Raw genomic sequence first — 13,239 nt, forward strand, 5'->3', positions numbered from 1 at the left:
TGAACTAATTTACATTCCCACCAACAGACTAAAAGCATTCCTATTTCTCCACAGCCTTGCCAGCATCTGTTATTTCTTAATTTTTTAACAATTGCCATTCTGACTGGCATGAGATGGTATCTCATTGTGGTTTTGATTTGCATTTCTCTAATGATTAGTGATGTTGAGTTTTTTTTCTTATGTTTTTTTGGCCACATAAACGTGTTCTTTTGAGAAGTGTCTGTTCATGTCCTTTGCCTACTTTTTAATGGGGTTGTTTTTTTTCTTGTAAATTTGTTTAAGTTCCCTGTAGATTCTGGATATTAGACTTTTGTCAGATGGATAGATTGCAAAGATTTTCTCTCATTCTGTAGGTTGTCTTGTCACTCTGATGATAGTTTGTTTTGCTGTGCAGAAGCTCTTTAATTAGATCCCATTTGTCAGTTTTTTGCTTTTGCTGCAATTGCTTTTGATGTTTTCCTCATAAAATCTTTGACCGTGCTGCCTATGTCCTGAATGGTATTGCCTAGATTTTCTTCTAGAATTTTTAGAGTTTTTGGTTTATATTTAAGTCTTTAATCCATGTTGAATTATTTTTTGTGTAAGTTTAAGGAAGGGGTCCAGTTTTAATTTTCTGCATATGGCTAGCCAGTTTTCCCAGCACCATTCATTAAATAGGGAATCCTTTCCCCATTGCTTGTTTTTGTCAGGTTTGTTGAAGATCAGACAGTTGTAGATGTGTGGTGTTACTTCTGAGATTTCTATTCTGTTCCGTTGGTCTATGTGTCTATTTTTGTACTTGTACCATGCTGTTTTGTTTACTGTAGGCTTAGAGTATAGTGTGAAGTCTGGTAGTGTGATGCCTCCAGCTTTGTTCTTTTTGCTTAGGATTGTCTTGGCTATACAGGCTCTTTTTTGGTTCTGTATGAATTTTAACCTAGTGTTTTCTAATTCTGTGAAGAATGTCAATGGTAGTTTAATGGGAGTAGCATTGAAGCTATACATTACTTTGGGCAGTACGGGCATTTTTATGATGTTTATTCTTCCTATCCATGAGCATGGATGTTTTTCCATTTGTTTGTGTCCTCTCTGATTGTCTTGAGCAGTGGTTTGTAGTTCTCCTTGAAGAGGTCCTTCACTTCCCTTGTTAGCTGTATTACTATGTGTTTTATTCTCTTTGTAGCAATTGTGAATGGGAGTTCATTCATGATTTGCTTCTCTGCTTGTCTGTTGTTGGTGTATAGGAATGCTTGTGACTTTTGCACATTGATTTTGTATCCTGAGATTTTGCTGAAGTTGCTTATCAGCTTAAGAAGCTTTTGGGCTCAGACAATGGGGTTTTCTAGATATGCGATCTTGTCATCTGCAAACAGAGGTAGTTTGACTTCCTCTCTTCCTATTTGAATAATCTTTATTTTCTTTATCTTGGCTGATTGCCCTGGCCAGAACTGTGAATACTATATTGAATAGGAGTGGTGAGAGAAGGCATCCTTGTGTTATGCTGGTTTTCAAGGGGAATGCTTCCAGCTTTTGACCAGTCACTATGATATTGGCTGTGGGTTTGTCATTAATGGCTCTTATTATTTTGAGATATGTTCCATGAATACCTAGTTAACTGAGAGTTTTTAACATAAAGGGATGTTGAATTGTACAAAGACCTTTTCTGTGTCTAGTGAGGTAATCATGTGGCTTTTGTCTTTAGTTCTGTTTATGTGATGATCAACTATATTTTAAAGCAATTAAAAATAAGGGGAAATGTCTCTACGTTTATTCTCATTTTTACCGTTTCTGGTGCTCTTCATTTCTTTGTACAGATACAAAGAAATATTCCTTCCGTTTGAAGAGTTTTCTTTATTTTCTTTTTCTAATGCAAGTGTGCTAGCGAGGAGTGCGCTCCTCTTTTATCTCACAAAATCTTTCACCTTCATTTTTGAAAAATATTTTTTGCTGAGTATGGGATTCTAGGTGACAGTTTATTTGTTTTCCTTTCAGCATTTTAAATATGTTGCTTTATTTTCTTCTGGCTTATATGGTTTCTAACCAGAAGTCAGCTCTAATTCTTGTGTTGTTCTTCTATATGTGAAGGTATCTTTTTTCTCAAGCTATCTTCAATATTCTCTTTATCTTTGGTTTTCAGTAGTTTGACTATGATGTGTTTATGTTATTTTTAAAATGTATTGCTTATTTTGCTTGGATTTCTCTGAGTTTGGATTGTCTCACATTCATTTTGGGACAGTCTTGACCCTTATCTATTGAAATATTTCTTCTCCCTCATTCTGTCTGTCTCTTTCTCCTTCTGAGACTTCAATACATATATGTTAGACCATATTTGATATTGCACCACAGCTTTTGGAGCTCTGTGTTTTCACTTTTATTTCTTGTTGCATTTTATTTTGGATAATTTCTATTGACCTAGCTTCAAGTTCATTCATTCTTTTCTCAGCTATTGTCAGTCAGCTGATAGGCTTGTCAAATCCTTCAACTTTGATAGTGTATTTGTTTCTAGCATTTTTGACATTTAAAAATATAATTCAGTCTCTCTAATGAAAGGTTCCATCTGTTCATATGTATTCCTCACGTTTTCTGTATGTTTTTTCATATATTAATCATAGTCCTGTCTGTGGCAGTGTCACGGTTATCTCTGGATCTGCCTGTCATTTTTTCCTTGCTTTTTAAAAAGTGTGTATTTTGGAATTTGTGATTGAATGTTGGACATTGTGCGTAAAAGAAGAAGAGAGACTGAAATAAATGGCATTTATGCCCAGAAATGGCAACTCCTATTCTTTCAGACTAGTGTAGGGGTTGAAGAGCTGAAGGGGTTGAAGAGCTGAGTTTGAGTTCTGCTGTTATCAGTACTCTCTGTTGTTATTATTCCTCTCGGTCTCAAATTCCTCTAGTGGTGGACTGCCACTACCTTGTGCCTCTTGGGTCCTGGATCCAGAACTATTCTCATTGAGGCTCATTCTCTGCCCCCAGCTTTCAGCAGACCCTGCACACTGTCCGACAGAGGTGGTTACAGCCACCTTCCCCTCCCCCAGTGCTAGGCTGCCATTGCTTGATGTGCTGTACTAGGCTCCTGGTGGAGCAGGGGCATTCTTCTGGTTCAGCCTCAGTCTTAGGCAGGGCCTGCAGTCCTGGACCTTAGGGTGGGAACTTCTTAGCACTCCTGTTCGTTGTCCTACCTTAGTGGCAGCCAAATTCTGCCTTGTGTCTGTTAAGAGTTGTTTGGGGGACAGTTTCCTGCCTTTCCTCCAGTTGTAGCAACCCCTGCTTTGTACTAGCGCAGGGTCCTGGGCCTAGGAGGGTGTCATCCCCTGCCCCATGGGGAGGTGGCTGTTCCTCTCTGAAGCAGTGGAACAGAAAAAGAAAATAAAGAAAACTCTTCAAGCACCTGGGCACGGGGCTAGTAAGGAAGGCTTCTGATCGATCCCTGGTTTATTTCTGCCCCTTCCCCGCAGCTCTGGAAGTGAGAGTTTGCTGCCCCTCCTCCAGCAGCTGGAGGCTTTTGTTTCATGTGGGGTAGGGATCCAGGGAAGTGGCCCCAGTACCTCCCACACACCTGCTCCACTGAGAGGTGCTCCACCTTGGTCTCCTGTCCTGCCCAGCCTTTCCAGTGGGCCCAGTGGAAGGCTGTGGGGATGTGGGGAAATGCCTGTGAGAGAATGCAAACTCCCCTTGGGTCAGGAGCTCCCAATTATTCTAAACCAGCAAGCTCACCCACCCTCAGCCGGGAGGAGTTCACACAGTTCCTGTGTCCCATCTGTCCCCTCTTTGGAATTCAGTTCTCTTGGTTGATGAGTTCAAGACAAGTTATGATTGTGTAGATTGCCTGGTGTGTTACAACAGAAGTAACATTATCTGCATCCATCTATATCCTACCCAGAAACAGAACTGCAATTCCACTCTATTTAAAGTGGCAGTCTCTCAAATGAACCCCAGGTGTTTATACATACATTTCTTTTAAGGGCTAGCACTATTAAGTATTTAATAATCACCTCTTTATTATTTAATTCCATCCTGTAAATGGATGTCTTTGATGTCAAAAGTAACAATTTAACCTTTAAGCCTAAATTAATCCTAATCTAAATAAAGAAAATTTTCATGATAGTGTGGTCAATTAGAATGGTGAACATAGTTGGGGATGTTGAGAGGATCTCTGCGTAGTTATCCGAAAAAAATGTATCTAGCCTCTTTTTTCTGCACTAGCTAGTCATGGGGTTGCCGCCTTGTATAGTGATTATCAACATCCCAATAAAAGAAAGCTGAAGACTTTTTATTTAAAAATAACATGATAGTCTGGGTGTGGTAGCTCACACCTGTAATCCCAGCACTTTGGGAGCACAAGGTGGGTCACTTGAGGCCTGGAGTTTGAGACCAGCCTGGGCAACCCCATCTGTACAAAACTATTTAAAAATCAGCCAGGCATGGTGGTGCGTGTCTGTAGTCCCAGCTACTTAGGAGGATGGCTTAGACCTGGGGTTTCAAGGCTACATTAAGCTATGACTGCACCACTGCCCTCCAGCCTGGATGACAGAGCAAGATCCTGTCTCTAAAAAATAAATAAATAAAAATAAAAATAACATGAGAAATTACCACAGGGTAAAATAATTAAGCGAGGGCCAAGCTTAGAAAAAACTGCCCTGTTCTACAGCTGCTGGCGAAAGTGGTGTTGGGTGCCATGGAGATCAGGGAGGGTCTTCGAGAAAGGGCTTTGTGGAGGCTGTCTGTGCAGCAGGGCCCACCCGTGCAGGGAGCTCACACGTCGGAGCCCCCGGGGCAGAGTCCGTGAGTGCCTCTTCCCAGTTCAGCTGCCAAGGGGGCCCCTCTCCGTCTGCCTGCCGCGGACATCACCCTGTTCCCATCACTGGTGAATGGCTCCAGGATTCTCCGCTAGCCTCATCAATGTGTCTTTTAGGTTTTATTACTGTTTTTCTGAGGAAGAATTTGGCAGGTTGTCGTTCAAGTTCCTTAAGAAGTACATGGAGTCAGCTGGCATATAATGGGTAGGCTTTCAAGTTGCACGCTAAGTCATATGTTTCTGTTTCAGGACGTTTTTACTGTAAGTGTTGGAAACTTACCCCCTAAGGCTAAGGTTCTTATAAAAATTACCTACATCACAGAACTCAGCATCCTGGGCACTGTTGGTGTCTTTTTCATGCCCGCCACCGTAGCGCCCTGGCAACAGGACAAGGCTTTGAATGAAAACCTTCAGGTTTGTACGCATAAGATTTGAAGAAGCATTTTGGCGGCAGTGGAGGGGGAGTGGTGGAGGGCTGTGGAGGAATTTATGCATGGGGAGAAAAACATGTAAAATAATCTTTTAGGCATAAAGTCAATTTTACTGACATTTATGCATTTAGATACATTATGTGTATAAAATGAAAAGAATAAAAGATACAGATATGATCAGTAAGCATATTGTTATTCTGCTTAATCACTCAAGACATGTTATATCTGTAGTGCATGTTCATCATGAAGAACTAGGTAAGCACAGAGAATACAAATAAGCCAAAATAAGAAAATTATAAACCATCCTTTATCCCATCGCCCAGAGATAGCTACTAGTTAATGCTTTGGTATATCCCTCCAAACTTCCTACTTTGTATGCACAGCACATGTATAAAATGTGTGTGTGTGTATATACACACAGACATATGTAGAGTTTAAAATCTCTGTCAAAATGGTCAGTTGTATTTTAGAAGTTCCTGTCATTCCATGAGCAAACTTTCTGTGTTTCTCTACTTGAAAGTGAAACCAGCTGTCTTGCTGACAGTTGTGGCCTTGCCAAGATTACATTCAGTTTAGAGTCTCATTGTGAAACTTAATATATGCTTAGTTATACAAATATGTTTTTCTTTTAACAGGATACAGTAGAGAAGATTTGTATAAAAGAAATAGGAACAAAGCAAAGGTTAGTACCTAAAATATAAAACCTGTCAATTAATCATTCAATGTATATTAGTTTTCTGGTTTAAATTTCCATTTAGAATTGTTTGAAATAATTTCAGATAGAAATTTAAGATCGTAGACTGAGACAACTTTCTCTTCATTTTTGGTAGCTTCTCTTTGACTATGTCTATTGAGATGCCGTATGTGATTGAATTCATTTTCAGTGATACACATGAACTGAAACAAAAGGTTAGTGCATCTTTGATTTGTTAAGAGCTCTTATTTTAACACTACTTTTATCTTATCAAAGCAATGCATGCATGTGGTTTCAAAGTGAAATAATGCTAACAAAAGCTTCTAACAAGAAGCAGCAGTCCTGCCCCTGATTCTCCCCAGACCAGTTTCCAGAGACAGTGAATCACTTGGAATATTTGAGGTGTTTCTTTGATTTTGCCTCCAATTTTTAAATATTATTTTTAAATGATTTTTCTTGATTCACCTGTTTCAGAAATTATCTTTTGACTTCCTGTTATGGAAGTTGGATGTGTAGCTCTTGCCCCCTCCACCCACCTCACTCCCTACTTTTCCTCTCCCCTTTATTCCAAAAGACCTGTTTCACAATAGTCAGTGTTTATTATGTAAATGATGTTAACCACTGAGCCAAGAAACGTATAATATTATGATGAGTTTTCTTGTTTGTTTTGTTTTTTGAGACAGGGTCTTGTATCTGTCACCCAGACTAGAGTACAATGGTGCAGTCATGGCTCACTTCATCCTTGACCTCCTTGGCTCAAACAGTCCTCCTGCTTCAGGCTCCTGAGTAGCTAGGGCTACAGGCCTGTGCCACCACACCTGGCTAACAAAAAGAAAAAAAAGATTGTAGAGACAGGGTCTCACCATGTTGCCCAGGCTTATCTCAAAACTCCTGGGCTCAAGGGATCCTCATCTGATGTGCCATCTGCTATACCCAGATAAGTCTAACTGAATGGGCAGATCTATAATCTTTGGATCCGGGGTTTGAGACTGTTTCACACGTACCTAAATTTGACTATGTGAATCAACCTTAGGATTGCAGAAGGGTGACTAATATGCTCATGGTCTTCTAAAACCTGCATTTTGTTATTTTGGTTTCTTTGTTTTGTTTTGTATGTGTGTGTTTTTTTTTTTTTAGATGGAGTTTTGCTCTTGTTACCCAGGCTGGAGTGCAGTGGTGCGATCTTGGCTCATTGCAACCTCCACCTCCTGGGTTCAAGTGATTCTCCTACCTCAGCCTCCTGAGTAGCTGGAATTACAGGCTCCCGCCACCACGCCCGGCTAATTTTTTGTATTTTTAGTAGAGACAGGGTTTCGCCAGGCTGGCCTCAAACTCCTGACCTCAGGTGATCCACCCGCCTCGGCCTCCCAAAACACTGAGATTACAGGCATGAGCCACCGCACCCAGCCTACATTTCATTATTTTGGAATTTACCACTACTTTGTTGATTCTTAATAGAGTTATGTAAGCTATGCAAGGGTTTGCTCCGTGACAGGTAAGTGCAGACTGCTAATATGGTGTTACTCCATTACTCACCTTGTTGTGGTGGTGTTTGTTTTGCAGCGCACAGACTGCAAAGCTGTCATCAGCACCATGGAAGGCAGCTCGTTAGACAGCAGTGGATTTTCTCTCCACATCGGTTTGTCTGATGCCTATCTCCCAAGAATGTGGGTTGAAAAACATCCAGAAAAAGAAAGCGAGGTATACTCCTTTTTACTTAGAAATAGGAGACGCTATTGAAAAAACGTTTCAGAATAAGTTGGTTAAACTTGCAAATTATTGTCTTGAAAAACTAGCATTACAAAATGAACTCTCACACCCCAAGATTCTACAACTAAAAATATTTATGATATCAAGTATTCCAAACTTCTGACGTTTCATCCAAAACCCTTATGTGGATGATTTGCCTGTACATATTGGCATTTTTACCTTAAGCTCCACCAAAAGAACATGTTCTATCAGACATTACGTTGGGTATTCTGTATACTTTTAAAATACCGATACTGGAAAAACAAATAAGCAATTACTTGTGGTTGGTAATAAGATCATTTTGTGTGGCTGTGACAGAGTCTCTTCCTAAGTTAAGATGAAAATAGAAACTTAGGCCAGGTGCAGTGGCTCACACCTGTAATCCCAGCACTTTGGGAGGCCAAGGCAGGTGGATCACTTGAGCCCAGGAGTTTGAAGCCAGGCTGGGAAACATAGTGAGACCTTGTCTCTATAAAAAATTAAGAAAAAAAATTAGCCAGGTGTGGTCACACACACCTGTGGTTTCAGCTTCTCAGGAGGCTGAGGCAGGGCGATCACTTGAGTCCAGGAGGTTGAGGTTAAAGTGAACTGTGATCGTGCCACTGCACACCAGCCTGGACAAGAGAGGGAGACCCTGTCTCAAAAAAAAAAAAAGGAAACTTATGTGATAGTACTTAAGTACTGGTTAATTAATGGAACAAAAGTTATGTGTGTGTATTTTAGTAATCACAATGGCATGTATATTCCTCTTAGAATAGTGTGTATGATATATACATAAATATATATATATTTGTTTTATAATGTTGATGCTATATGATTTTTCAGATGTTAACTCTTGACCTCTCAGAAGTTTATGTCTTCTCCATTGGAAACTCCCAGTTCTAACATTCTACTTTTGCCTGGAACTCCTAGTAGGCCATCTTGTTGTTAATTACATCTCATTCTTTCTGTTTTTATAGCATTAGTTTACCTCATTAGAAAGTTTTGGAGTTTTCTAAGTAGACCTTTTCCAGTTGAAGTGACAAGAAGCTCCAGTCCAGCACCTTCTTTCTCCTTTCAGGCTTGCATGCTTGTCTTTCAACCCGATCTTGATGTCCACCTCCCTGACCTAGCCAATGAGAGCGAAGTGATTATTTGTCTCGACTGCTCCAGTTCCATGGAGGGTGCGACATTTTTGCAAGCCAAGCAAATTGCCTTGCATGCGCTGTCCTTGGTGGGTGAGAAGCACAAAGTAAACATTATCCAGTTCGGCACAGGTGAGTGCGCTTTGGCCCTGGTCCTGCGTGTGCTTCCCCCACATGTGAATCACACTCTGTAGAACTGACAGCTGTGGGTGCCTGACCCCGCCTGTGCAGTGAGGAGCAGCCTAGTATGAAACTGAAGAACAAGAGCTCTGGAGCTGGACCCCCTAGGTCCAGATTCCAGCTGTTCCACTCACAGGCTCTGTGTGTCACCTTGGGTGTGCTACTTGAACTTCTGGTGCCTCCGTTTCCTCATCTGCCATCTGAGGATAATTGTCCCTAACTCACAGTGTTGCTGTGAGGAGGACTGAGCTAATATATGTAAAGGATTTTTAAACTGTGCCTGTTCCACAGTAAGTGAGATATAAATGCTACTATTGCATTAGCAACTGAACCAAATGCAAAACCCTTGGTCTGTTGAGTAGGAGGTCCCACGTCTAAGGACAAAACATTTGCCATCAACACAGTCATAGAAAATCTGTAAGGAATGGTCTCAGGAAGCATCCAGCCAGCACCGCTAGAAGGGAGGTAGTGCCACCCTCCAGGTGGGGCCCAGGGACATCTCAGCCACCAGAAGGCAGCACCTCGGGGATGAGAGGTGCGTAGAGTGGACTGAGGGGACAGTCCTGTCCTATTGATTCTCATCCTCTGCGCTATCCAGCAGAAGGCCCAGCCCCTTTTCCCCAGAGGTGCGGTCTTCTGCTGCTGCTGGGACCGAGGTCGGATAAGCATGGGGAGTGCAAAGGGCATGAGCAGAGACTGTGGCCTTCCAGGGGCCAAGCTGCTCAGGCCATCGCAATGCCCTGCACCTTTGCACAAGCGATCTGCATGTACACATGGAATTCGACTCAACATTTTGCATAGTAAAGCACCACAGTTTGAATGCTCTATGATGTATTATTTAGAAAAACAGTGTGGCGATTTTTTTTTTTTTTGAGACAGAGTCTTGCTTTGTTGCCCAGGCTGGAATGCGGTGGTGCAATCTCAGCTCACTGCAACCTCTGCCTCCTGGCCTTAGCCTCCCCACTGGCTGGGATTACAGGTGCCCACCACCACACCCAGCTAATTTTTGTATTTTTAGCAGACACAGAGTTTCACCATGTTGACCAGGGCTGGTCTTGAACTCCTGACCTCAGGTGATCCACCCACGTCGGCCTCCCAAAGTGCTGGGATTGCAGGCATGAGCCACCATGCCTGGCCTGTGGTGAATCTTTTGTATGTTAAAATTATCAAACAGTTTTCTAAAAAGGAAGATGCACACATAAATATATAACATCCTTTACGACAGCCGTGATGGTATGAAGTAACATGATTGTTTGTTAGTGGTCAAGCAAGTGAACGTGTGGAAGCAGCACCTCATGCTGATCTTATTACACAGGTTACAAGGAGTTATTTTCGTATCCTAAGCATATCACAAGCAATATCGTGGCAACAGAGTTCATCATGGTGAGTGCAAGAGGCTTCCTGTGTCTCTTGGGTCTTTTCCTACCACGCTTTAGGGGGACCTCCAGGGTTTAGGCCCCTCAGACCACCATCAGAGCACCCCTAGTCCTGTGCTTTTTGTATATTGGTGGGGTCTTTATTTCATTAATTAAAATGATAATAAACTCATTAAGGAAAAATTGGAAATTAAAAAGAACAGAAAGAAAAAATCCACCCATGCCCTACCACCCTAATGCAACTAGCATTAACAGCTTTGAGAAGTTTTCTTCTGTCCTTTGTTTTTTTTCCTCTTGAAATGCAGCCAGCTTCATCTAAATGAGTTAAGGTTTAAAAAAAAAAAAAGAAAGAAAGAGAAAAGAAATGCTGGGTGTGTTGGCTCACACCTGTAATCTCAGCACTTTGGGAGGCCAAGGTGGGTGGATCACCTGAGGTCAGGAATTCGAGACCAACCTGGGCAACATGGTGAAACCTCATTTCTACTTACAATACAAAAAATTAGCCAGATGTGGTGGCAGACACCTGTAATCCCAGCTACTTGGGAGGCTGAGGCAGGAGAATCATGTGAACCCAGGAAGTGGAGGTTGCAGTGAGCCAAGATTGCGCCACTGCACTCCAGCCTGGGCAATGACGGAGTGAGACTCCATCTCAAAGAAAAAAAAAAAAGGAAGAAAATAAAATAATAATAAAATCAAGCAAACTGAGACTGACCAGCTGCCTCAGCCAGGCTGGCAAATCCAGGGCTGATTGGATGGGACATTTCTTCCCGTAGACGTCATAGTCCTCTGGAAACTGTAAAAAATCAAATAAGCATGAGGTGATAATATTATAGTTGGGAGGCCGAGACGGGTGGATCACGAGGTCAGGAGATCGAGACCATCCTGGCTAACACGGTGAAACCCCGTCTCTACTAAAAAATACAAAAAACTAGCCGGGCGAGGTGGTGGGCGCCTGTAGTCCCAGCTACTCGGGAGGCTGAGGCAGGAGAATGGCGTAAACCCGGGAGGCGGAGCTTGTAGTGAGCCGAGATCCGGCCACTGCACTCCAGCCTGGGCGACAGAGCGAGACTCCGTCTCAAAAAAAAAAAAAAAAAAAAAAAAAGTTACTGCGTGACATCAAATAAACTAAAAGGACATAAGTTTAGTTGTTTCACAAGTGTATAATTAGGGAAAGAAAATATTTTCAGTGTCACTATCTCTCTACACTGTCCTTAGATGTGTCAGTGATGACAGCAAATGGTGACTGTATCCAACAAGGAGAACATAATCTTTCACTTCATTTCCTCCAGTCGGCCACACCTACCATGGGGAACACAGACTTCTGGAAAACGCTCCGATATCTTAGCTTATTGTACCCTGCTCGAGGGTCACGGAACATTCTCCTGGTATCTGATGGGCACCTCCAGGACGAGAACCTGACGTTGCAGCTGGTGAAGAGGAGCCGCCCCCACACCAGGTTATTCGCCTGCGGTATCGGGTGAGTCTCAGAGCTGGTCACACAGTCCAGACCCACGGGGAGGTCTTCTTGTTGGCCTGCACAGAACTTTTGCAAGCTTGGAAGTTGACACTAGAATACGGAAGCCTTACAGCACAGAGGGATGGGGCTCTGGGCTCCCGGCCAGACTGCCTGAGTCTCAGAACCTGGGCTGGCCACTCATTAGCTGTGTGACCTGGGGCAAGTTCCTTAACCTCTCATCTGTAAAACCAAGATGATCATGAAAATACCTACGTCCTAGGGTTGCTGAGGAATAAATGAACTCATACATAGAAAGCACTCAGAACAGAACTGACCCAAAAAGCACCAAATCGATATTAGATGTTATTATTTAGCATAAGAATCCATATCTAGGCCGGGCGCAGTGGCTCAAGCCTGTAATCCCAGCACTTTGGGAGGCCGAGACGGGCGGATCACGAGGTCAGGAGATCGAGACCATCCTGGCTAACACAGTGAAACCCCATCTCTACTAAAAAAAATACAAAAAATTAGCCGGGCGAGGTGGTGGGCGCCTGTGGTCCCAGCTACTCGGGAGGCTGAGGCAGGAGAATGGCGTGAACTCAGTGAGCTGAGATCCGGCCACTGCACTCCAGCCTGGGCGACAGAGCCCGACTCCGTCTCAAAAAAAAAGAATCCGTATCTCTAGCTTGTCCCACTGGCCTGGGCGCACCTCCTCACTGGCTGTGCTGGACTCGTGCTGAGAGCACATGACCTCCAGGCAGACCTCACCGGGCTGCTAACGGACGGAAGCTGTAGCTACCAGTAACCCACGTTAAGGATCTTCTAGTCAATGTTATGATCATCACCAGTTAATATGGGGGGTAAAGACAAATCCAGTCTTTATCCATAGGTTGAAAAACATCTTGGAAATTATTTTCATAAGCTCTTTTTCTGAAAAATAATTGATCTTTTCTTTAATATTTCAGGAGGAACTCCTCTAAGCAAGGAGTTCTTGATAGTTGTAGAACTGTTTTTTTTTTTTGAGACGGAGTCTCGCTCTGTCGCCCAGGCTGGAGTACAGTGGCCGGATCTCAGCTCACTGCAAGCTCTGCCTCCCAGGTTCACGCCATTCTCCTGCCTCAGCCTCCCGAGTAGCTGGGACTACAGGCGCCCGCCACCTCGCCCGGCTAGTTTTTTTGTATTTTTTAGTAGAGACGGGGTTTCACTGTGCTAGCCAGGATGGTCTCGATCTCCTGACCTCGTGATCCGCCCGTCTCGGCCTCCCAAAGTGCTGGGATTACAGGCGTGAGCCACCGCGCCCAGCCAGTTGTAGAACTGTTGTAGAGAGAAAAGTAATCGGGCACTTGTCATTTAAATGGCAGAGATGCCCTTTGCTGGAGTGCGAGTTGCTTCTTTATGCCTTTTGCTATGTTGATGTGTATCAGATTTTAAGAGGTAGACTTTATTCACTCT

General features: G+C 42.9%; 1 protein-coding gene across 1 annotated transcript in view; it reads left to right on the forward strand.

Moving 5' to 3' along the window:
* PARP4 (poly(ADP-ribose) polymerase family member 4) overlaps nucleotides 1-13,239 on the forward strand; it is a 92,818-nt gene that overhangs the window by 42,305 nt on the left and 37,274 nt on the right. The window contains exons 18-24 of the mRNA XM_050766806.1: nucleotides 5,027-5,191; nucleotides 5,844-5,890; nucleotides 6,039-6,117; nucleotides 7,466-7,603; nucleotides 8,712-8,907; nucleotides 10,271-10,338; nucleotides 11,621-11,808. Of these exons, the coding sequence (XP_050622763.1) occupies nucleotides 5,027-5,191; nucleotides 5,844-5,890; nucleotides 6,039-6,117; nucleotides 7,466-7,603; nucleotides 8,712-8,907; nucleotides 10,271-10,338; nucleotides 11,621-11,808 (881 nt within the window). The remainder of the gene's footprint in view (nucleotides 1-5,026; nucleotides 5,192-5,843; nucleotides 5,891-6,038; nucleotides 6,118-7,465; nucleotides 7,604-8,711; nucleotides 8,908-10,270; nucleotides 10,339-11,620; nucleotides 11,809-13,239) is intronic.

The sequence above is a fragment of the Macaca thibetana genome, chromosome 17 (assembly GCF_024542745.1).
Source record: "Macaca thibetana thibetana isolate TM-01 chromosome 17, ASM2454274v1, whole genome shotgun sequence".
Classification (NCBI taxonomy): domain Eukaryota; kingdom Metazoa; phylum Chordata; class Mammalia; order Primates; family Cercopithecidae; genus Macaca; species Macaca thibetana.